General features: G+C 35.3%; 1 protein-coding gene across 3 annotated transcripts in view; it reads left to right on the top strand.

Annotated features, from left to right (window-relative positions):
- The first annotated feature begins 319 nt into the window (after nucleotides 1-319).
- Nucleotides 320-25933, top strand: part of Dlgap5 (DLG associated protein 5) — a 44117-nt gene continuing 18503 nt past the window's right edge. For 2 of the 3 annotated variants that reach the window (XM_078049930.1, XM_078049928.1), the window contains exons 1-11: nucleotides 320-462; nucleotides 3316-3521; nucleotides 7215-7408; nucleotides 10146-10208; nucleotides 11063-11147; nucleotides 11234-11356; nucleotides 12213-12283; nucleotides 13886-14160; nucleotides 15522-15649; nucleotides 16028-16154; nucleotides 25614-25699. In XM_078049930.1, the coding sequence (XP_077906056.1) occupies nucleotides 3317-3521; nucleotides 7215-7408; nucleotides 10146-10208; nucleotides 11063-11147; nucleotides 11234-11356; nucleotides 12213-12283; nucleotides 13886-14160; nucleotides 15522-15649; nucleotides 16028-16154; nucleotides 25614-25699 (1357 nt within the window). In that variant the 5' untranslated portion in view covers nucleotides 320-462; nucleotide 3316. Of the gene's footprint in view, nucleotides 463-621; nucleotides 824-3315; nucleotides 3522-7214; nucleotides 7409-10145; nucleotides 10209-11062; nucleotides 11148-11233; nucleotides 11357-12212; nucleotides 12284-13885; nucleotides 14161-15521; nucleotides 15650-16027; nucleotides 16155-25613; nucleotides 25700-25933 lie in introns of all 3 variants that reach the window. The other variant, XM_078049929.1, reaches the window with a different exon arrangement.

Genomic DNA, 25933 nt, shown 5'->3' with positions numbered 1-25933 from the left:
TCTTCTGGATTTTTGTGACTAAACAAGGCCAGGAAATTCTGGGAGTTCAGGGCCGTGGGACGAACTCGCCCATTGCATACAGCTGGCTACCAGAATTCCACCAGAAGATTTGGCTACCGCACCTGACTTTGCTGCCCTACGCCTCCGCTCTTCGCCTTCAGCGTGGCGGTTCCGCCTATTTTTCCCGTCACACCCATCTATTGAACCGTCCCTTCGCCTTTCAATCAATTCAAATATCGCACAGAGCGAACCTATCGCAAGATTCGTCGAAGGGAAGAGGCGGGCACTTTCCCGGAAGTGCTGGTTAAAGCCCCTCCAATCAGAGGCTTGGTACGGAAGGTTTGAATTTTGCGCAGGTTCGGCTTTTAGCGTTCCTACTTCGGGAGCGACCGACGTTGTCCTGACTCGGAGGACCCTTATACTTTTAGTTTGATTGAAGTTTCGCACTAGAAGGTTCCTCAGGTAGGTGGGTTTTGGAGAGCTGCGGGGAATATCTTGGTCCGCTGCCGTAGACGATCTGAGGAGTGAGACTGTGAGTCTGTCGATCGCCGCTCGGGGGAGGGCTCTCAGGGACGGGGTTGCCTCCCAAAGTGTAAATGTTTGTTGCCGTGGTTTATACAGCAGTCAGCGTTTTACCAGTGGGATGTAATTGGCTTATGAGGTAGCACAGTGCTCCACGATGCTGGACGTTGAACATTCCAGGAGCTCCTCCCAGATCTTTTGACAACTAAAAACTCCCAGCTGAGAACCTCTGGCACGCCACACTAACGCATTCTAGACTTTTAAGTTGGAAGAAACTCCAAGCAGCCAAAGAAAATTTAAGGTGTGTGTGAAAGGCAGTCTGCCTGACCTGGGGTAGACCATCTTTTAGCTGTGTTAATGTGGGAAGTTAATTTACCTTATCTGTACAATGGTAATAATACTAAACTACTTTGTAGGGTTATTGTGACAAATATACCTTTAATGTTAGATAGTCTTTTTGAAAAATATTTTTTTGGTTGTAGGTGGACACAATATGTTTTGTTTATTTATTTTTATGTGATGCTGAGGATAGATCCCAGTGACTCATGCATGGGAGGCAATTGCTTTACCACTGAGCCACAACCCCAGCCCCTAGATAATCTCTTAAAGTAACTAATAACAAGTTTTAACTTTTACTATTTATCAAATCACATAATAGCAACAAATCACATATTAGAGGAGACTTCTTCATGAAAAGCATAGCCCATGTCACTTTCCCTGGGCTCTTCAAGGAGAATGTTACTAGTATCCAAGTGGGATGCTAATTATGCTCTTGTAATTGCTTAAAATCATGTTTTTAGGGGCTGGAATTGTGGCTCAGCAGTAGAGCGCTCACCTAGCATGGGCAGATGGGTTAGATCCTCAGCCCTACATAAAAATAAACACATAGTATTGTGTCCATCTACAAAAAAAAAATCGTGTTTTTAAGAACTTTCAAGTAGAAATGTGAAGGTTCATGGAGGGCAATGCGCTTGAAGACAGCTTAGAAATGTGCATCTCTTCATCTTTATCTTTTGCTATAACCTTTGGAATAAACCAGTATGTGTAAATTAAATGCTTCTCTGAGATCTGTGAGCTGCTTTAGCAAATAACTGCAACCTGAAAACAGGGATTGTGGAAACCCTGATATATAGCTAGTCAGTCAGTAGCACAGGTAAAACAATTTGACATGGGATATGGGGGCAGTCTTGTAGGACTGAGCCCTTAACCTGAAGGATCTGATGTTGTCTTCAGGTAGATAGAATCAGAATTGTTTTGAATTAGAGTGCACCCAGCTGGAGTCCCCTGCAGATTGATTGCTTGCCTGACTGACATGAGACATGTATTGAGAGGTCTGGGGACATAAGCTCAGTAGTAGATTGACAAGCACGAAGCCGTGGGTTCAATCCCCAGCACTACAAAAAACAATAACAGAAACTTAGCAGTACCTTGTGAGAATATGGTGGTAGAAAGGGAGTACTTCTATATATTCATGGTGCCCATAACTTTTTAAACCTTCTAATCACAGAGGGGACCTTCTTACCTTCTTTTAAACTGTCAAGACTTTTGTTCTGGAGAACAAGTCTTCTCTCTAGCTTTATAGTTTTCTTGAAATATCAGGTGCATAAGTGACCCTCTTAAACTTTCCACTATCCTTTATTATTCTCATTTGGAGTCACTGTTAGAACTTATGACACTGTCTTTATTGACTTTCTTGTTTTTCTTTAATACATTCTCAAAAAATCTTTCTAAAGAAAAGGGTGTGTACCAAGTAAACTATGTGTTTTCTTGCTTGGATAAAAAAATGAGGCAAGGGCTGGGATTGTGGCTCAATGGCATAAAAATAAATAAATAAAATGTATTGTGTCCATCTACAACTAAAAAATATATATGCTAAAAAAATAGTGGGGCAAACTGATGTTATCTTTCTGCATCACTGTGGTAATTATTCCTGAAAAACCTTTCTTTTCCCAGTTTAAAAATCCATCTGCCTATTTTTGGACAAGTCTAATAGGCATCTGGTGTGTGTGTGTGTGTGTTGTGTTGTTTTGAAGTGAGAAGAAACATCAGGCTATTCATCACCAGGGTGTTACTGGCAGCATCCCCTAGGGATCCTGCCTGGATCCCCTCTGGCTGGATTCAGTGTCCACTGGCATAAGAGACATACACAAAATGGAAAAAGAAAAAATGAATTTTATGCAGTTTAATCAAACTGGGGAGAAGCAGCTAGAGGAGGTGGTAATAGTGTTGCCTGGTAACACAGGGAAAGTTAAGGAAACTGTTCTATATACAGTCCTGTATGTTCCCTGTTTTCACCTTTACTTGCACGCTTCTATTTCGGTGTTCTTTATGGCAATCCCGGAGCCTCTTGTCTATATTCTAGACTATAGTTTTCCTGGGCTTCACTTCATCTATCAAACAGGTTCCTATTTAGAACTCCAAAATAGGTTGTAGCATCTTTTCTCTTGGTAATCTTTTTTCTATTCTTCATTGTCACATAGGTATTCCATTATGCATTTAATAGTTTTATTTCAAATAGCTCTGAAGTGGGAGGAAGATGAACTGGAATCTTAATTTTTAAAAATATTTAAATGAAAATTCATGTTGGAGGGCTGGGGATGTGGCTAAAGCTGTAGCGCGCTCTCCTGGCATGCGTGTGGCCCGGGTTGGATCCTCAGCACCACATACAAACAAAGATGTTGTGTCCGCCGATAACTGAAAAATAAATATTAAAAAACTCTCTCTCTCTCTCTCTCTCTTAAAAAGAAAAAAAAGAAAATTCATGTTGGTTTCTATTTCTCTTTTCCCTGACAGTATGTCTTCATCACGTTTTGCCAGTCATCACAGAAAGGATTTAAGTACTGAAATGATTAGAACTAAAGTTGCTCATAGGAAATCACTGTCTCAAAAAGAAAACAGACATAAGAAATACCAACGAAATAGACACATTGGTTTGAAAGATGTTGAATTAGATGAGACATTGCAAGAGCTTGTTCCAGAAAAGGCCAGTACCAAGCCAAGTAAGTAAAGTTCTGTTGTAGTTAAGTATTTGGGTTGGGGGGAGGTGGGGTGGGGGGAGTACCAGGGATTGAACCCAGGGGCACTTAGCTACTGAGCCACATCCCCAGCCATTTTTGTATATTATTTAGAGACAAGGTCTTGCTGAGGCTGGCTTTGAACTTGTAATCCTCCTGTATCAGCCTCCCCAGCCACTGGGATTACTTGTGTGCCACCACGCCTGGCTTAAGTATTTTTAAGAGTGAATAAAAGTTGATTTAATGCTTGTGAGTAAAACAAAAAGAACAAAACAAAACTGGCCAAAACCAAATTTTTAAAAAATGGTCAAAAGAGTGGAGCTTTGAAATATTCTAAATAACTTGGTGTTTTCTACAACTAAGTCCTAGCCATTTAAATTAAAGGCCATAAATGTCCCTAGCTAGGCTAAAGCCATTTTCCTATGGAGGTACGATAGCATTTTATTATCTATATTACCTTGTAGGAAACCTAAAGTTCTTAACTTCTGGAACTTAGATAAGTAATGACAAGGTTAATAAGAAACATAAAAATAGAATGGATAAAAAAACCTGTGGAATAACAATAAGAAAACATCACTCCTGGGTATTTATCCTAAAGAATTAAAGTATCTGAGTGTGTGTGTGGTGTGTGGTGTGTGTGTGTGTGTGTGTGTGTGTGTGTGTGTGTGTGTGTGTGTGTGAGTGTGTATACATATACATATGTATATACATATTTCAATATGTGTATATAATGGCACAATTCACAGTAGTCAGATTATAGAACCAACCAATAGGTGTCTGTCAATGAATGAATAGATAAATGAAATATAAGTATACATAATGGAGTTTTATTCAATATGAAGAATGAAATTATCTCATTTGCAGGAAAATGGATAGAACTTAAGCATGTGTTAAGTAAAATAAGTCAAACTCAGAAAGTCCAGGATCATGTGTTTCCTTTTCTCTCATGTGGAAGCTAGAGAGTGGGGAATCTCATGAAAATAGAAGAAAGACCAGTATAGTAAAGTAACCAGCGAGAGAGAGGAAGAGAGGGAAAAAAGGAGATATACTGGGGAATGATATTGACTATATTAATTTTTATGCATGTATGAATATGTCATAACACTTTTCATATATAATGTACTAATTAAGATATGGAAAAAAATTAAAGGGTAACTCAAACAGAGCAAGAAAAGAGCAAAGAATTCATCCTGGGGCTGGGTTGTGGCTCAGCAGTAGAGTGCTGGCCTAGCATGTGCAAGGCCCTGAGTTCGAGCCTCAGCACCACATTTAAAAAAAAAGAAGAAGAAGGTAATGTGTTCAATTATAACTAGAAAATGAATATTTTTTTGAGAAAGAGAATTTTTAATATTTATTGTTTTAGTTTTCGGTGGACACAATATCTGTTTGTATGTGGTGCTGAGGATCGAACCCGGGCTGCACGCATGCCAGGCGAGCGTGCTACCGCTTGAGCCACATCCCCAACCCCAGAAAATGAATATTAAAAAAAAATTCATCCTTACAGTTTGCCCAAAATGATTTGGGGCTATTATCAAGACAAACTAAAAAAAAGTAATCTCAGGAAAGATAAAAAATGATGAAAATATAGTGTCTTAGAAGGCAAGGGATTTATAGGGAAGGAGAAAGAATAAGAAATGATTTTTCATTTAGCCAGGAGTCATTGGAGTTCTATTTCATTGTTTAGGTGGCAGTAAAATAAAGCCAGGGTAAATGGAGAATTTAAAAGAAGATAGTCTTCTTAGAAGTTTTATAGAGAAAGAAAATGAGATGTCAAGTTGTTTAACTATTAATTACTTCGGATTTTTCAATTTCCAGGACCAGTATGAAACATATAAGACACTTAATTGATTCTGCAAAGGGTAACATTGGCCTAAAACATTTCTTCCAGATATATCATTTTTGTGATTCTGAAGAAAAGTAAGGAAAAAAGAATTGGATAAAAACTGTTGTGGGGTTCTTCTGTTTTTATTTTTAACATGATATCATCAGTGCTGTTTGAAGGTCAGAGGAAATGAGCTAGTAGTGTGGGGGAGAGAGAAAAGAATACCATCCCTTTGGAATTTAAAGGAAATGAAAATATGGGCATAGAATGATATGGGAAGACCTTGAAAGAACCAAACATTTTTTTGTCTGAGAATAAGTAAAAAGTGGACTGGCTATTTGCAAAGTTACAAAATACTTAGGAATAATTTTTAAAGGGTGTGGTAAAATTAAGAGTTCAATTTTAGCCATGTTAAATTTGTGATGCCTATTAGACATGTAAGAGGAGATGATGAAAAGGTAATTAAATACACAAGATGAGTTAGGGAGAAAGTCTGAATTAGAGATATAACTAATAACTTCAGGAACTCCTGAATTTATATGGTAGTTGAAATTGTAAGACTGGATGTGATTATCCAGAGTTGTGAGTGGAAAAAGGAGAGAAAAGTGTTGGACACTTCAACATTTAGGGGGCAAGGACATGAGGAAACAAGCAAAGAACTGAGTAGTAGCACCAAATGAAGTTAAACCCTTCGATATAATTTCTAGTTCATAGGAAAGCATGGAGGAGCTAATGTGGTAGTGTACTATACTAACAAGGCTGAGGCTGGAAGGTCTCATGTTTGAAATCACCTGGGCAATGTAGCAAGATCATGCCTTAAAATAAGTAAAAAGAACTTAGGATATTGCTCAGTAATGAAGCACTTGCATAGCATGTGCAAGACCCTGTGTTCAATCCCCAGTACTGTAAAATAAAATTAAATACATAAATGAAAAAAAAATGGAGACTAGAGGAGTTAGTAAAAAATCCAAGAAAGCAAATATGATATACAAATATAGAGTGTATGACATTCAATACTGTGGGTCTTTAGAAGATTATCTTATAAGTTAATTAATTTAAAATTGAAGTAATAACTCTGGACACTTTGGTACATGCCTAAAATCCCAGCAATTAGGAAGGCTGAGGCAAGAGGATGGAAAGTTCCAAGATCAGCTTTAGCAATGTAGCAAGACTCTGTCTCAGAATAAAAGAAGGGCAGAAGGGCTAGGGATATAGCTCAGTGGAAAGCACCCCGGGTTCAAAACAAAACACATGCCTGGTACATATAGCAAGCCATTAATATTTGAACAAGTGAAGGCACACACAGGAATAGTAATTTTGAAAAGACTAGGGGTTAAAATAACTTTTAGTTAGTGCCACAGTCTGGCTGGGCACAAATAACCTAGCTGCCTTGAGGCACTTGTAGGTTCAAACAGGAACTACTTTATTGCCGAACTCTCACCAGCACTCCACATGCTGTCTCCGGGAACTCTCTCTGCCCTCAACAGGGCTCCAGGAGAACTCAGAACTCAAAAGTAGCAGAGCCCAAGGCAGCAGGAGCCGCCCTATTTCCTGACAGCAGGGGTCATATACAACTGAATACACAGCCTGCTCCAATCCAGGTTCATCCAGTCACAGCAATTATACACAGCTTAACTTAATTATCATCTTAATGGCTCGCTGGTGTCACCTCTCAACCACTCCTTCTGGTGCCATCCCAACTCTGCTGTGGCTCTCAACAAGTTAGAATATTAAGGAATAAATTATTAGAAGGGTTTCTTAGAAGCAGTTAGACAAAATTATTTTTAAACATTTTCTGTAACTTTTTTATTTGAAATGTTTTATATATTGTGTTTTGATTTTTTTTTTGTGCTTAGAGTCATTGAAAACTGTCCTAAGTGAAGAAAGAAAACAAATGCTTCAAAAATACAAAGAAGAAAAGCAACTTCAAAAATTAAAAGAACAGAGAGAGAAAGCTAAACGAGGAATATTTAAAATGGGTCTTTATAGACCTGAAGCACCTTCCTTTCTTTTATCAAATCAGAATGCTATGAAAACTGAGCCAAAAAAGGTAAAATAATGATCTTAACTTGATAAAGAAGAATAGTTCCTTTTATCTGGAACTTTCTTTAAGAAACAAAATGACCAATGCCTTTTCTTTTAGTCCTTTTATTAATTTAATTGATTAACTAATTGGTAGAAGGTGGGAATGACATAACAGTAGCTCAGAAGAATGAAAATCAGGCTTCTTGGGGTGCAGCAACTCAAAAAGTTGAGACAGAAGGATTGCAAGTTGAAGACTAGCCTCAGCATCTTAGTGAGACACTGTCTCAAAATAAATAAAAGGGATATGGATATGGTTCAATGGTAGAACACCCTGGGTTCAAACCCCAGCACCACAAACAAAAAGAAAAAAAAGAAAAGAAAATCAGATTCCTTGATATATAAATGGAGAGAGGATAGACTAGGAAATCTGGTTCAGCCAGGCCAAATTTGGCATTTATCTTGTAAGTAAGTTATGGAAAGTCAGGGGAGATTTATAAATGAGGTAGGGCCATCATCAAGTTAATAATTCAGAAAGTCTACCCTGGCCTTAAAAATTACAGTCTAGAAAAGAAAGCATTTATGGATAAGAAGATAATTTGTGAGACTATTACAACAGAATCGATGGGATAAGTTGTCTGGGGCAGTGGGTTTAAAAGAGAAACTGGTATAAGATATATTTGACAGGACTGGTGGCCAAGTAAATGATAAGGGTTGAAGGAATTAATAAAGAGTCAGAGGCAGATGATTCTGGAATTATTAGTTTCAACAAATGTACAAATTATGCCATACTGCCAAAAAGATGAGGAAGACAAAAGTAATAAGCTTACATGGGTACATGTTTATGAACTTTTTTTTTTTAACTTATTTGGGCCACCTATATAGACAGTTGGGAATAAAAATTTTGAAAACAGAATGGAGATTGGTGCTAAGATATGGACTTAGGATATAACATTGAGGATATAGATGTGGTTTAATTATAGGATTAAATAAAATCCCTTCAATAAAGATATATAAAATTATTATTATTTTTTTTAAAGAGCACCCTCAGGTGAGCAGAAATCAAACACCAGGGTAAAAAGACTTGTGAGGGTGGCAGTAAAACTAAAATAGGATAGAAGATAGAGGAGGGCGTTGGTCTCACCAAGATACTGAGGCTGGTCTTAAACTTGGCAGTCCTTCTGTCTCAACTCTTTGAGTTGCTGCACCCCAGGAGAACTTTAATTCTTCTGACCTACTGGCTATTCTAAAAGTATATAACACAGATCTCATTTTAAATAATGTGTTTCCAAGATGTCATTGTATATGAGTTCCAAATTTAAATAAGAATGGAATGATATAAAGACCTAAAATATTGCCTACTTTTCTGGGCCTTGTGAATCTCGTTGATTCACTTGGCAGATCTTTGATTATTTACTCTGTATATAGCATGATCTTAGAACAATAAGAAAGAGACTAAAATTAATGGCTGTAGTTCAAGTTGGAAAGATAAAGCTAAATCTATTCTTTGTATGTTAGAGGAGGGAGAGATTATTTCTGTTTGCAAGAACATCAAAGACCTCTTGGAAGGGGTTATATTTAAGTTGGCTTTCCCAGAATATGTAGGATGTCAGTCATTGGTTCAAATTGTAAATAACTATTTAAATAGTGTTATAGGTAGAGGGGAAAAAGAGGCCCATCACTGTGTTAAATAGAAAAATTCACTAGTAGCTAGCCCTATTTTGTATTTTATTTAGAGACAGTCTCACTGAGTTGCTTAGTGTCCTGCTTTTGCTGAAACTGGCTTTGAACTCACAATCCTCCTGCCTCAGCCTCTCGAGCCTCTGGCATTACATGCATGCGCTACCATGTCCAGCAATCCTATTTCTATAGCACTAAGTTTTTACTGAGATTTGGAGATACAAAATGGCATCTCATCTAGAGAAATCTATAATTACGCTTCTTAAAAGAATTTTAAAGTTGACAAATAACTTACTACCCTAGTCTTTCTCCTGTTAGATTTTTTCCTTCAAGATATAAAAGCAAAATTATTAAAACTAAAAAAGTTTTAATAATTTAAGTGGAAAAATTTTTAAGTTTTTTTATTTCCTTTTTTTTTTTTTTTTTTTTGCTGGTATTCATTTATCTCTTTTTTGGAATGGGGATTGAACCCAGGGCTTTGAGAATGTAAGGCACGTGCTTTGAGCCACATTCCAGCCCTGAGAATCTCTTTTTATAAATAGAAAATGAAAGATCCTAATACTCAAGTCTGCTTATTACCCTCTTCACAAATATGTCTAACTTATCATATTAATGAGGATTCTAGTACAGGGAAAATATGGTTTGAAGTTTCTTTTCCCTAATAGAGAAATATGAGTAACTTTTGAAGCTATTAAATTTAAATCCAGTAGGGCATGGTGGCGCATACCTATAACCCCAGCGACTGAGGAGGCTAAGGCAGGAGGATCGCCAAGTTCAAAGCTAGTCTTAGCAACTTAGTGAGGCCCTGTCTCTAAATAAAATTATAAAAAGGGCTGGGGTCTAAGTGGTTAAGCACCCCTGTGTTCAATCCCTGGTAACAAAAAATTAAAAAATAACTTAAATCCAGCCAGAACCAGAAGAAAGGTAGGAATTTTTAGTAAGTATCTTTTGGCCATAAATAATTGAAGATAAAATTTAATATTAAACTGGGAATTTTGTTTCATAATGAGACATGAAAGTAAGCTTTTGCCAATTCATTTTATGTTTTTTTTTTTTTTAACTGGATTTTCATGTGACTGTTAAAGGCTATTCCATATTCTGGACGGATTACAAGATCAAAGGCCAAAGACCAAACTGAACAAACTAAGGTACAATTGATAATAGATCCTTACCAAACTTTGTGTCGCCATCTTTGTTTACTGAACTCATATATTCCAAGTTACCTGCATGTAACTTGGAATATATAATATGTAAATAGCTGAAAACATGTGCTATGAAAAGCACATAGCAGATGAGTATTATGGTTTCTAAGAAAATGGAGTGGTCAAAGAGGGATAGTATGACTTTTATCTGGTCAGAAAGCTAAGTTTTCATGTGTTTGGTAGATTTTGGGTCACTACCACAATCCTAGCACTTTTCTAGTCTATGGGATACATAAAGAACAAAATTCTCTGGCTTCATGGAACTTACATATCAGACTGGCAATTAAAAAAAAAAAAAATATATATATATATATATATATATAATGATTATAAGTATTATGGAGGAAATTTTAGAAGAAGGGAGTTAGGGAATACCAGAAGTATGTGTTGGGTAGAATTTTGATTGGGGCAATCAGGGAGAGCCCAACTGAAATGGTGGCATTTTGAGTGGGGTCTTTAAGGAAGTGAATCATGGGAAAGGGTTCTCTATCCGAAAGAAGAGTTTTCTAGGCAAAATTCAAGGCTCTCAAAATGAAAGTATTCCTGTTGAGTTCAAGGACCATCAGGTGGTTATAATTAGCTGTGTTGTCAGTGCTTAATTCTAGGACTCTAAAAAAAGGATATAAGAATATTTATAATTGAAAACATTTCTTCCTTTCATTTTATTTAGGTTAATAGATTTTTTTGCTGGGTAATTTATAATTGTCAGGATTCAATTGAGGGATCATTTTACAATTTAAAATTGTCATAGTTTGATTCATTATGCAGTTAAATCACATAGTACCTAATTTCTTAAATAGATTGAGAATGGGATTGATGTTCTAGCCATCCGACCTGTTCAAAAACAAATTGCAGAAAAGAAAGTATTGGACAAAGAGAAAAAAGGTAGGAATATTAACAATTACTGGTGTTATCACAGTAAAAACTTGTTAATACAAAGAACATTTGATTAGATTATCTTCCCCTTGCAGTTGTGCTGCCTGTTATGCCCACATCAGTGAGAATGACCCGATCTGCTACTCAAACAACAACGCAGATTGTAAGAACAGTCTCAACTAGCAATACAAGAAAGCCTGTCACAAGAGCCACTAATGGTAAGAACTATTTTTTGATCAGTGACTTAACCAGAATGTTTTGTCCCTTGAGGTTATTATTGGGTTTAAATTTTAAAACCAGCATGTACTTTTTGAGTAGGAAAGAGAGAAATGGAAAATTCAATTGGGAAAGCAGAGTCTGTGTCCTGACATTCAGTTAACACACAGCGAGAGCTGGAATGTTGAAGCACCTGAGTTAGTATAATCAGTGCTCTGAAGTGAATACTTAATGGCCTAGATAAATCCCACTTTATCCATTTGTTGAAATACAATGTAGATGCTATTAAAGTATATTTAATGACACGGTTAATGATATAGCTCAATTGGTAGAGTGCTTGCCTCAAATGCACAAGACCCTAGGTTTGGTCCCCAGGCCCCCCCAACCGTCCCAACTGTCCCCCCCCCGCCCCCCCCCGCCAAAAAGTATGGGGAAAAAAACAGATGAAACTCTAAACAGTAGTGTCACTACTCTGAAAAAATAATATATGAACATGTGGACATAGGAAAAATTGAATAAAGTGTCAATTCAGTAATGGAATCTTGAGTGATTCATTTATTTTTGGTGGTGGTTCTTGGTGTTTTTCTTTGTTACCCGTCTATAAAATGCATTTTTTATTCAGATGAAAAAGTAAAAGATAAATACATTTGTTTTGTTTTAAAACAGATGGCCTGTGTTTGGCAGGAAATTTCATTTATTTTTATTTCTTTTTATCATGTGACTTTTAATCATGAAACATCCATCAAGACATGCATTTGTATTGTCACCTTTTTTTCCTTTTTCCCAAATTACCTTAGTAGCTTTAATACAGCATTTTTTATCAGCCAAAATTTATATCTAATTTCATTTTTATTGTAGATAATGAACCTGAAAAAAAGGCACCAAATAAAGGAAGACCTGTGAAAAAGACAGAAACAAAACCTGACAAGGTAGAGAATAAACATCTGTTTATCTCTAGATGCTCTGAAAATCTCTTGCTACTTTCATAAAGTTGAAATTACACATATAGAGCTGCTTCAAGAGGTTAACCTACATGTGTGTTAAAGCCTTTTGAACCATAAAGAATTATGAGAATTTACTATTGTTGTTTTTTCAGGTGTCTTATTCTCAGAGCTTTATAGGTAAAGGAAGTATAATTTGGTTAACCAAAAGATTATGGAAAAAATAATAAAAACAGCTGAAAAGCCATTATATGAGAATTAGCTAAGAGATAAGTTGGAGAAAGGTGAAATGTATTTACTTTGTATTCAATTAGACCTGAGTTTGTTTATTGTCTCTGCTTCCAGTTAGCTGCATATCTTTGGGAAAATTATACAATTTGAGTTTGTTTTTCCATCTCTAACATAGAATACCTACATAGTCCAGTTTTAAGAATTAAATAAGCTAAAATTTCTGATGGTATCTAGCATAGAGTTTAATAAATTGATAATAAAAAAAGAGGCATATGGCTGTGTGGCACAAGCCTGTAATCCTATTAGCTCAGGAGGCTGATGCAGAAGGATTGCAAATTCAGGGTCAGCCTCAGCAATTTTGCAAGGTCCTAATAAGCAACTTAAAATAAAAAATTTAAATGGGACTTGGAATGTAGCTTAGTGGTAAATTGCCCCTGGGTTAAATTCCCAGTACCCTCCCCACAAAAAGAGGCATTATTATTTTTTTAAATTTGTTTATTAATTAGTTTTTTTTAAAAGGCACTATAGAGGGCTTAATCTCTGGGTTTATAATCCATTTTACAATTCCATCTTTAAAAAAATGTTTTGTTCAAGAATAAGAAATCTGTTTATATTCTTACTAAAAATCACATGTAGATATTTTAAGAAAAGCACTATGGGATGAATCTTTACAATCTTTCTAGCTCTTCCCTTGGATTTATTTTCCCCTTAGAGATTTATCACAAATTTTTACTTTCACTGACGCTCCACCCTTCAGGGTAATGTTACCACTTAAATGTTTGTCCAGGTTGAAATACCTTATTTTGAGTTCAGATCTCATTAAAAATCACAAGCATTCCCAGAAACTTAGAAATCTAAAACTTATGTTTAAAAATATGTTTGATATTTTATATGGTATATCTTACTGTGTCATATTGAAAAGTATTGTTCTTATCAAGAGGTTACTTACATCTAAGATTAGTTTTAAAAAGAATTTGGTCCTTAACAGCAGTCATCTAATACTAAATTTCTGATTCTCAAACTAATTGTGATTATCCATGTAATTTAAGTAAAAAGTGTATTTGTTAGTTGAGTAATTTTTTCCATCTTCAACTTTCATATATATTTTATTTTCTTATAATGCCTACAGAGTGTTATATGCTCTTTTAATAAGAATTGGTTCTCTCTCTTCCAGGATCATAGGGGTTTAATGTAGCTGGTCCTCTAATTCCCTATATATATTTTAATTGTATTTTTTTCCTTTCAAATTATATATAGGGGACATAGAGCTCAATTGTCACATTTTTCAATCCTGTAAAAATTGGTTGAATGTATCCCAGGAAGAGAAATTCTCATTCTGTTCCATTTACTTCTATCTAGGTTGTTTCTTTTAAACTTGATAATGAAGAAAATACTTTGGATTCACAAACCAGTGCAACAAATAGAATGGATCCAGATAAAATCTTATCAAAAATGGAAAACTTACCTAAGAAAAATCCTGCAAAAACCAAAACAAAAATTTCCTTTGCACCTAATGATTTTATGTTTCATCCACTGGATGGTTTGAAGACCTATCAAGTAACACTCATGACTCCCACAAGTGCCGATGCTTTCTTGACACCCAGTTATACCTGGAACCCTTTAAAATCAGAAGGGTAAGAATATAAATCTTAAAGAAAAAAACATATATATATAAACACACTTGTAAAATCTTAATGAAACCTTTGCCTAGAGGGGTGGTAACAAATGCCTTTTTTAGATTTGGCCTATGTTTTCCTATATTATTTAAGTTAGTGAAATATGCTAATTATAAATGATGAGGATGTGTTTTTTTTATAGACATTATTCAAGGTTGAGGTTATAGCTCAGTGGTAGAGAGCTTGCCTAGTATGGCACTGGGTTTGATCCTCAGCACCACATAAAAATAAATAAATAAAATAAAGGTATTGTGTCCATCTACAACTAAAAAAGAAAACAAAAGGTCTGGGATTGTGGCTCAGTGGTAGAGTGCTCACCTAGAATGCACAAGGCACCGGATTCGATCCTCAGCACCACATAAATGTAAAATAAAGATATTGTATCCACCTAAAGCTTAAGAATAAATATTTTAAAAAAAACAACAATATTACTTAGAAGGGTAAAAATAATGCTTTTGTAAATTTAGCATTTCCTATGCATTTTTATTATTTTTACTCTTCAATTTGTAGGTTTCATTTACTCTTAATAAGTGACTTAATTATAACACTTAAAAATTTGTATTTATGCAGAGAAATACAGATCTCTCTATATATGTTTGTACATATATATAAACACAGAATACACACACACACACACACACACACACGCACGCATACACACACACATCCCGCCGGTACTGGGATTGAACCCAAGATCTTGTACATGCTAAGAAAGTGCTCTACCACTGAGCTACATTTTCAGGTCTTTTTATTTTGAGACACGGTTTCACTAAGTTGCCCAGGCTGGCCTTGAACTTGAGATCCTCTTTCCTGAGCCTCCCAAGTAACTGGGATTGTAGGCATGTGCTATCACTCCCAATAGAACAGAAGTAAATTTTTTTACAAGAGGAAAACTGCCATAATTCAGATTTTTTGTTTGTTTTGTTTTTTATGCAAGTTCCTTTAAAATATTACCTCTAAAAAAATTAATTGCAAAGTTTGGGGGGATCAGTTAGACTCCTTTTAAAAGAAAAGGTAATATTGTTTGGCAGCAAATATACTAGAAACTACTCAACAGCATTGAAGACTATTAAATGCTTATCTTCTATTAAGAGATCTTCAGAGTCTTTGAATATCATTAGAATTGATACAGATGGACATTCCCATTATATGTACTTAAGTTTTTTTTTTTTTTTCCCTCCAGGATAAACTTACTTTTTAAAAATGGGAACATTGTTATTTGACTCCCAGGTTTTAAAAAACAAATAGAATTCTGAAATCCCTTAATAAGATACATGGAATTAATGTTTCACAAAGTATATTTTTGCTGTTGTTTTTAGTGATAAGACTCAAGAAGCAACAAATGAAATCTTGACCCCAAAATGTAAAACTTACTCTACCAAGACAGTACAGCAAAATTCAAATAAATTACAGTGTCCTCTGGGTTCTCTAACAGTTTCAAATCAAGGTATAGTATTTAACTAAATTTTTACTTACTTTTTTAGATTATGATTTATCAGCTTTGTTTAGAGTTCATTTATTTTGTATAGCTCAGAGATATGACCTCAGGTTCCAAAAGTAAATAAATAAAAGGGAGAGTATGAATGAAGACATTTGGAGAGAAAGTTATAATAAAAATACAGACAGGAAGTAAGTGTAAATTTGAAGAGATGAAAAATCTCTTGAGCACCATATTACAGGATAGTTGAATGAAACAATTGAGGCAGAAATAAAATTCAACATTGAAAAAAATTGAAAAAATTGAAATTTAAAAAAAATGCCTTTTTGTGTCATTTTAAGAATTGCTATTTTGAAATTTGTATGTAATATTTTCTTTAATTTTTAGAACATAGCGTAAATCAAAATGAAGCTACTGCTAAGAATTCAAATGGCCTTTCAATTAAAGATGTCCCATCACTTGAATTAAATGAAGGTCAAAAGTCTCAGCCAACACACGATGTACCTTATTTCAGGTTTGTCTCTTTATTCATTTACTGGCTGGGGTTGTGGCTCAGCGGAAGAACGCTTGCCTAGCACATTTGAGGCACTGGGTTAAATCCTCAGCATCACATAAAAATAAATAAATAAAATAAAGATATTGTGTCCAACAGTAACTAAAAATTTTTTTAAAAAATATCTAATCGGGGCTGGGGATGTGGCTCAAGCGGTAGCGCGCTTGCCTGGCATCCGTGCGGCCCGGGTTCGATCCTAGGCACCACATACCAACAAAGATGTTGTGTCCACCGAGAACTGAAAAATAAATATTAAAAATTCTCTCTCTCTCTCTTCTCTCACTCTCTCTAAAAAAATTTAAAAAATAAATAAATAAAAAATAAAAAAAATATCTAATCATTTAAAACTCAAATATTTAGTTTTGTATATATTTAACATAGTATGTTAGTGGGGTGAATTTTACATATTTTTTACATTCTAATTATTTTTTCAATAGCTAGTATATTCATTTGGTTGCTAGTTCAAAGAGTAGGCAGTGCAAAGGGTATAAGTGGAAAGATTCCTTTCCAGTGCTATTTCCCAACCTCATAGTTTGAACCTCCATGGAAGGTGAGTATCATTCATTCCTTGTGAAAACTTCCAGAGATAGATAATGCATATGTAGACAAATATAGAATTTTTTTCTTTAAATTATGAGCAGTAGTGTATAATACAAATTATCTCATTTTCATTTAATGTTAAATGTTGAAGACATTCCATTTTAGTACTTAAAAGAGCTTTCGTGCCTTGTGTGTATGCACATGCAGATTTGTGTATTCTTTTTGGGGGGAGGTTACTGTGGATTGAACTCAGGGACACTCGACCACTGAACCATATCCCCAGCCCTATTTTGTATTTTATTTAGAGACAGGGTCTCACAGAGTGCTTAGTACCTTGTTGTTTATGAGGCTGGCTTTGAACTTGCAACCCTTTTGTCTCAGCCTCCTGAGCCTCTGGGATTATAGGCGTGCACCATTACACCTGGCTGGGTTTGTGTTGTAATGATTGCATAGCATCTAATTATGTGGATATACCACAAGTTATTTAACAGGACCCTGTTGTTAAGCATTAACATTGGGTTTTGTTTGTCATTATTATAGTCAGGGCTACAAAGAACAACCTACATGCTTTTTTATTCACATATGCAAATAATGACCTCAATTTCTAGTCCCTTAAGTAAGATTAATTAGAGTTCCTGTTTCTTTTTTGTTTTTTTTTTTCACTTTTTCCAATATCTAACTAGCATTTTTTTTAGTTTTGCCAATCATGTAGATGAGAAATTTTATCATTTTAATATTTATTTGTTTTATTATATTTTGTGTGTATTTGAGAGCCACTTCAATTATTTTTTTTTATTTTAACAAGGGCTTTATTGGATGTATGACAGAGCTGAAATCAAAATAACTGTGTTAATATTCCACAAATGGTGCATTGTAAAGAGAGGAAGATAAACTTTATTTCTTTTTTATTTTTTTTAATTTTATTTGTTGTTCAAAACATTACAAAGATTGCAGAATCACATTGGTTACACATCCATATTTTTACATAATGCCATGTTAGTAACTGTTGTATTCTGCTACCTTTCCTATCCTCTACTATCCCCCCTCCCCTCCCCTCCCATCTTCTCTCTCTACCCCATCTACTGTAATTCATTTCTCTCCTTGTTTTTTTTTTTCCCCTATTCCCCTCACAACCTCTTATATGTTATTTTATATAACATTGAGGGTCTCCTTCCATTTCCATGCAATTTCCCTTTTCTCTCCCTTTCCCTCCGACCTCATGTCTCTTTTATTTTATTTTATTTTAAAGAGAGAGTGAGAGAGGAGAGAGAGAGAGAGAGAGAATTTTTTTTTTTAATATTTATTTTTTAGTTCTGGGCGGACACAACATCTTTGTTGGTATGTGGAGCTGAGGATCAAACCAGGGCCGCACGCATGCCAGGCAAGCGCGCTACCGCTTGAGCCACATCCCCAGCCCCTCATGTCTCTTTTAATGTTAATCTTTTCTGCTTGCTCTTCCTCCCTGCTCTGTTCTTAGTTGCTCTCATTATATCAAAGAAGACATTTGGCATTTGTTTTTTAGGGATTGGCTAGCTTCACTTAGCATAATCTGCTCTAGTACCATCCATTTCCCTGCAAATTCCATGATTTTGTCATTTTTTAGTGCTACATAGTACTCCATTGTGTATAAATGCCACATTTTTTTATCCATTCATCTATTGAAGGGCATCTGGGTTGATTCCACAGTCTAGCTATTGTGAATTGTGCTGCTATGAACATCGACGTGGCAGTATCCCTGTAGCACGCTCTTTTAAGGTCTTCAGGGAATAGTCCGAGAAGGGCAATAGCTGGGTCAAATGGTGATTCCATTCCCAGCTTTCCCAGGAATCTCCATACTGCTTTCCAAATTGGCCGCACCAGTTTGCAGTCCCACCAGCAATGTATAAGTGTACCCTTTTCCCCACATCCTCGCCAGCACTTGTTGTTGTTTGACTTCAGAATGGCTGCCAATCTACTGGAGTAAGATGGTATCTTAGGGTGGTTTTGATTTGCATTTCTCTGACTGCTAGAGATGGTGAGCATTTTTTCATGTACTTGTTGATTGATTGTATGTCCTCCTCTGAGAAGTGTCTGTTCAGGTCTTTGGCCCATTTGTTGATTAGGTTATTTGTTTTCTTATTTAATTTTTTGAGTTCTTTGTATACTCTGGAGATTAGGGCTCTATCTGAAGTGTGAGGGGTAAAAATTTGTTCCCATGATGTAGTCTCCCTATTTACCTCTCTTATTGTTTCTTGCTGAGAAAAAACTTTTCAGTTTAAGAAAGTCCTATTTGTTGATTTTTGTTATTAACTCTTGTGCTATGGGTGTCCTCTTAAGGAATTTGGAGCCCGACCCCACAATATGTAGATTGGAGCCAACCTTTTCTTCTGTCAGATGCATAGTCTCTGATTTGATATCAAGGTCCTTGATCCATTTTGAGTTAACTTTTGTGCATGGCGAGAGAAGGGGATTCAGTTTCATTTTGTTGCATATGGATTTCCAGTTTTCCCAGCACCATTTGTTGAAGATGCTATCCTTCCTCCATTGCATGCTTTTAGCCCCTTTATCGAATATAAGATAGTTGTAATTTTGTGGATTGGTTTCTGTATCTTCTATTCTATACCATTGGTCCACCCGTCTGTTTTTGTACCAGTACCATGCTGTTTTTGTTACTATTGCTCTGTAGTACAGTTTGAAATCTGGTATCGCTACAGCTCCTGATTCACACTTCCTGCTTAGAATTGCTTTTGCTATTCTGGGTCTTTTATTTTTCCATATGAATTTCATGATTGCTTTATCTATTTCTATAAGAAATGCCGTTGGGATTTTAATTGGCATTGCATTGAACCTATAGAGAACTTTTGGTAATATCACCATTTTGATGATGTTAGTTCTGCCTATCCATGAACAGGGTATATTTTTCCATCTTCTATTTCTCTCTTAAGGATTCTGTAGTTTTCATTGTATAAATCTTTCACCTCTTGTTAGGTTGATTCCCAAGTATTTTTTTTTTTTTTTGAGGATATTGTGAATGGAGTGGTTTTCCTCATTTCTAGTTCAGAAGATTTGTCGCTGATATACAGGAATGTCTTTGATTTTTGCGTGTTGATTTTATATCCTGCCACTTTGCTGAATTCATTTATTAGCTCTAGTAGTTTCTTTGTAGACCCTTTTGTGTCTTCTAGGTATAGGATCATATCATCTGCAAATAGTGATAATTTAAGTTCTTCTTTTCCTATCTTAATGCCTTTAATTTCTTTTGTCTGTGTAATTGCTCTGGCCAGTATTTCGAGAACTATATTGAATAGAAGTGGTGAGAGAGGGCATCCCTGTCTTGTTCCAGATTTTAGAGGGAATGCCTTCAGTTTTTCTCCATTTAGAATGATGCTAGCCTGAGGCTTAGCATATATAGCTTTTATAATGTTGAGGTAAGTTCCTGTTATCCCTAGTTTTTCTAATGTTTTGAACATAAAGGGTTGCTGTACTTTTCAAATGCTTTTTCTGCGTCTATCGAGATGATCATATGGTTCTTATCTTTAAGTCTATTGATGTGGTGAATAACGTTTATTGATTTCCGAACCAGCCTTGCATCCGATGGATGAATCCTACTTGATCATGGTGCATGATCTTTTTGATATGTTTTTGTATAGGATTTGCCAGAATTTTATTGAGGATTTTTGCATCTAAATTCATTAGGGATATTAGTCTGTAGTTTTCTTTCTTTGAGGTGTCTTTATCTGGTTTGGGGATCAGGGTGATATTGGCCTCATAGAATGAATTTGGAAGTTGTCCCTTTTTTTCTATCTCCTGAAATAGATTGTGGAGTATTAGTATTAGTTCTTCTTTAAAGTTCTTGTAAAACTCTGCTGTATATCCATCCGGTCCTGGGCTTTTCTTGGTTGGTAGTCTTTTGATGGCTTCTTCTATTTCCTCATTTTGTATTGATCTGTTTAGGTTGTTTATATCTTCCTGACTCAATCTGGGTAGTTCATATGTCTTAAGGAATTTATCCATGCCTTCACTATCTTCTATTTTATTAGAGTATAGGGTTTCAAAATAATTTCTAATTATCTTCTGTATTTCTGAATTGTCTGTTGTGATGTTGCCTTTTTCATTCTGTAAGCTAGTAATTTGGGTTCTCTCTCTTCTTCTCTTTGTTAGCGTGGCTAGTAGTCTATCAATCTTATTTATTTTTTCAAAGAACCAACTTTTAGTTTTGTCAATTTTTTTGATTGTTTCTTTTGTTTTGATTTCATTGATTTCAGCTCTAATTTTAATTATTTCTTGCCTTCTACTGTATTTGCTGCTGATTTGTTCTTCTTTTTCTAAGGCTTCGATGTGCAGTGTGAGGTCATTTATTTGTTGGCTTTTCCTTCTTTTAAGGAATGAACTCCATGAAATGAACTTTCCTCTTAGTACTGCTTTCATAGTGTCCCAGAGATTTCGATAAGTTGTGTCTGAGTTTTCGTTTACCTCTAAGAATTTTTAAATTTCCTCTTTGATGTCTTCTGTAACCCTTTGTTCATTCAGTAGCATATTGTTTAATCTCCATGTGATGTAGGATTTTTCCTTTCTCATTTTATTATTGATTTCCAATTTCATTCCATTATGATCAGATAAAATGCATGGTAGTATCTCAACTCCTTTGTAATTGCTAAGACTTGCCCTGTGACATAATTTATGGTCTGTTTTTGAGAAGGATCCATGTGCTGCTGAGAAGAAAGTGTATCCGCTTGATGTTGGGTGGTATACTCTGTATATATCAATTAAGTCTAAATTATTAATTGTATTATTGAGCTCTATAGTTTCTTTATTCAACTTTTGTTTGGAAGATCTGTCCAGTGGTGAGAGAGGTGTGTTAAATTCTCCCATGATTATTGTGTTGTGGTCTATTAGACTCTTGAACTTGAGAAGAGTTTGTTTGATGAACGTAGCTGCACCATTGTTTGGGGCATGTATATTAATGATCGTCAAGTCTTGTTGGTTTATGGTTCCCTTGAGCAGTATGTAGTGTCCTTGTTTATCCCTTCTGATTAACTTTGGTTTGAAGTCTATTTTATTTGATACAAATATGGACACCCCTGCTTGCTTCCAGGGTCCGTATGAGTGATACGATTTTTCCCAACCTTTCACCTTCAGTCTGTGTATGTCTTTTCCTATCAGATGAGTCTCCTGTAGGCAGCATATTGTTGGATCTTTTTTAAAAATGCATTCTACTAGCCTATGTCTTTTGATTGGTGCATTTAAGCCATTAACATTTAGTGTTACTATTGAGATATGGTTTGTATTTCCAGCCATATTTGGTTATGTTTGTTACTTAACATGATTTGTTTTTCCTCTATGCTTAGTTTTTCCTTTACTGTACTACCTCCTGCTGTTGGTTTTCATTGTTATTTTTCATTTCCTCTTCCTGTAATGTTTTGCCAAGCATATTTTGAAAAGCTGGTTTTCTAGCTGCAAATTCTTTTAACTTTTATTTGTCGTGGAAGATTTTTATTTCATCTTCAATCCTGAAGCTTAATTTCGTTGGATACATGATTCTTGGTTGGAACCCTTTTTCTTTCAGTGTTTGAAATATGTTGTTCCAGCATCTTCTAGCTTTCAGAGTCTGTGTTGAAAGATCAGCAGTTATCCTGATTGGTTTACCCCTAAATGTAATCTGCTTCGTCTCTCTCATGGCTTTTAAGATTCTCTCCTTATTCTGTATGTTGGGCATCTTCATTATTATGTGTCTTATTGTGGATCTCTTATGATTTTGTACATTCAGTGTCCTGTAGGCTTCTAGTATTTGGATTTCTTTTTCATTCTTTAAGTCTGGGAAGTTTTCTAGTATTATTTCATTGAATAGATTGCTCATTCCCTTGGTTTGGACCTCTATACCCTCTTGTATCCCAATAACTCTTAGGTTTGGTTTCTTGATGTTATCCCATAATTCTTGGATGTTCTGCTCATGATTTGTTAACATTCTCGCTGAGCGTCTATGTTCTTTTCAAGTTGAAAAACTTTGTCTTCGTTGTCTGAAATTCTGTCTTCTAAGTGTTCTATTCTGCTGGTAATACTCTCATTTGAGTTTTTAATATGGTTTATTGTTTCCTGCATTTCCAGGATTTCTGTTTGTTTTTTATATCCTCTATCTCCCTATAGAGTTGATCTTTTGCTTCTTGGATTTGTTTATGTAATTCATTGTCAAAGTGATTTTTCATTGTCTGAATTTGCTGTATAATGTCTTCCTTGAGACTCCAGATCATCTGAAGCATGTATATCCTGAACTCTGTCTGACATTCCATCAGCTGCAGATATTACCTCATCTAATGTTGAATTGACCTATATTGTTTGTGGTCCTTTCTTTCCTTGTCTTTTCATATTGCTCATGATTCTTTCTAGCTTTGGAAACTGTTGTACTATTGTTTTTCCCCTTATATATTTGTATTGTTCTTGTATAGCTCCAAAATCCCTCTTTTGTGGAGAAAGACAATGTTAACAGTTCCCAATATCAATAGTACATTATCTAATCACAAGTTTTCATTATTAATACATTTATAGTTAGATTCTAAGACTATAGATATTGGTTTTAATTATTACTTAAGAATATATTCATTAGTTTCGTAAAAGGCGTACCATAACTGGTGGAATATAGAAAACTTAATTTCAGACGAAGGATGTTATAGGGAAAGGAGTGAGGGTATGAGGTTAAACTAACTTAGCACCTTTGGAGAACTCTAAACAATAGACTGGTAATTTATGGAAGAATGTATAGACTCAACCTCCTATCTGAATTTAGATAGTTACCCTATGTATAGATAGCAAAGGTTAGGAGATTGAAAGTGGGATAGAGAATACGAATTTAAAAAAAGAAAAATATAACAAGGAAGAAAAGAGAAGTAAGAGAAGGAAAAGGAAAGTAAGATAGAAATAAAGAAAAAAATGGGGGGAAGGTGGGGTATATGCAATTCCTCTATATTATATTACTTTGGTAATTCGGTTGTTCACGCACAGTTCTGAAGTTGTGGAAGAGAGAGAAGAAAAGAGAGAAAGAAAGAGATTTAAAAAAAGAGTCTCTCAGAACACTGTTTTCCTTGCTTCCAGTAGGTGGCGTTGTCTATTCCTAGCTTGAGCCTCTGTATTCAGGGTGGTGGGTATAGCCAGTGTGAAAGGAAATGAGCTTCCACCTGTATCTTCCCTGCTCTAGTCTCTGAGGTAGAAACCAGATGCCTGTACAGTTGTTGTTTTGCGTTGACAGCTACAACTCCCAAAAGCTTATGGAAAATATTTTGAGTTATTGCAGCTAAGGGTGGGGGAGTTGGAAACCGAGTACCTGGATCAGCCGCAGTGCTGATAGCCACACCCCTTTTGATGGGTTTTAAGGCTTGATGGGCTTCCTCCAGGCTAGCACTCGGGGCGGGGCCGGACTTCCTCCTCCCCACTTCGATTATTTTTGAGAGCATAAATTTTAGAATTACAAGGGATTTTAGAAATTAGCTAGTGTATTGTTTGTGAGACTGAGTCATTGAAGTGTTAAGCAGTTCACCCAACTAGATAATATCAGAGCTGAACCAGGTCCTTTGCTCATTAATTCTGTCAGTCTGTGTATTATCATTGAATGTGAGTTATTAAATTTTTCTTTCAGGAAACAAACTTGAACTGGGGATGTAGCTCAGTGGTAGAGCCCTTGCCTACCATGTGTAGGCCCTGGATTTCATCCCTAGCACTTCTGAGAAAAAAAGAAAGAAAAAACTATCCTGTTTTTCTTGCTAGGATGCTTTGGGTTTTGTTGTTGTTTTGTTTAATCTCTTGAATTTGAGGAGATACTTTTTCTCCATTTTTTATTGTGATAAAATATAGATAACTTGAAATTTGCTATCTTCATTTTGAGTATACAGTTCATTTCACTAGTATGAATAAGTGCATTCATAATATTGTAGAGCCATAGCCACCATCCATCACCATAATGTCTTTCATCTTGTAAAACTGAAACTACACTCATTCAATAGCAAATTTCTATTTCTCCCTCCTCACAACCTTTGGCAAACTATTCTAGTTTCTATGATTTCAACTATGCTAAGAATGTCACATAAATACTTCTGGCTAGGGATACTGTAAAACATCCTATGATGAACCAGGTGGACCCCCACAACAAGAACTATATAATCTAATATGTTAACATGCTAAGGTTGAGAAATGCAAGCCTGAGAAAATTTCAGTCTCTTTCTATATAAAAAGCATTCTAGCATGTTGAGAAACTGAAATTGTTTACTGTCAATGAGAACATAAAATGGTTCCTTGTACCTTGTATGCTTTTCATTTGTAGTTTGTGTACTTATTGTGGGGATTCCATTTAGTGTATTGTAGGATGTTTTGTAGTGTCCCTAACCAGTAGTGACAACTAAAAATATTTGCAAACATCAACAAATGTCCACTGGGGAGCAAAGTTAACAACCCTAGTTGAGATCCATTGCCCATAAATAAGCAAAGCCAAATAATTAAATTCTGTAAGGTGATATCACTTTAATCATAGATTTATTTACAGTTTTTAGCTTCAGTTTACTCTTGGCAGTTGGGTTAGCCTTAGTTCCATGGACAAGATCAGAGAATCTAATGAACATTGAGAAATATTAGACACTGAAAAATGAGAACAAGACAAACTAGAAATGTTAGCTTAAGAAGTGGGTTCTTGGCCTCATCTAGCTATGATAGATGTAGAAGGATGGACATAGTATTAATTTGCATTTGTGGATTTTAACATGTTAAAGTTCATAAAATAATTAGGTATCAACTCTGGGAAATTAATATTGTATGTATCTTATATACCTTCCTAATGTAATGTATCACAGTGTTGTGATGCTATTACGGATACCAATGGGGGAAACACTCATTAAACTGAAATCTATCTCACCATTTTAGAAATATCCTTCAGTCAGAAACTGACAAATTGACTTCACACTGCCTTGAGTGGGACAGGAAGCTTGAATTGGATATTCCAGATGATGGTGAGAAAACTTTTGTTTTTTGATGATCTTATCTTTGTTTCTTATAATATAATCACATCCATCTGAAACATAAAAATCTAATGTTGTACAACTTTACAGTTTCACTGTTATTCAAAATAGCAAGAATTTTTTATTTCTAAACCTATATTTCCCAGTATCTCTCTGCTAAAGTAGTATAAGACTTTTGTGTATTTTTTTAAATTTCTATATGATTTTATAGGTGATGTCAGTATC

The sequence above is a fragment of the Ictidomys tridecemlineatus genome, chromosome 5 (genome assembly GCF_052094955.1).
Source record: "Ictidomys tridecemlineatus isolate mIctTri1 chromosome 5, mIctTri1.hap1, whole genome shotgun sequence".
In the NCBI taxonomy this organism is placed as follows: domain Eukaryota; kingdom Metazoa; phylum Chordata; class Mammalia; order Rodentia; family Sciuridae; genus Ictidomys; species Ictidomys tridecemlineatus.
The sequence above is the reverse complement of the archived record's forward strand: the minus strand, read 5'-3'. Positions and strand labels throughout refer to the sequence as shown.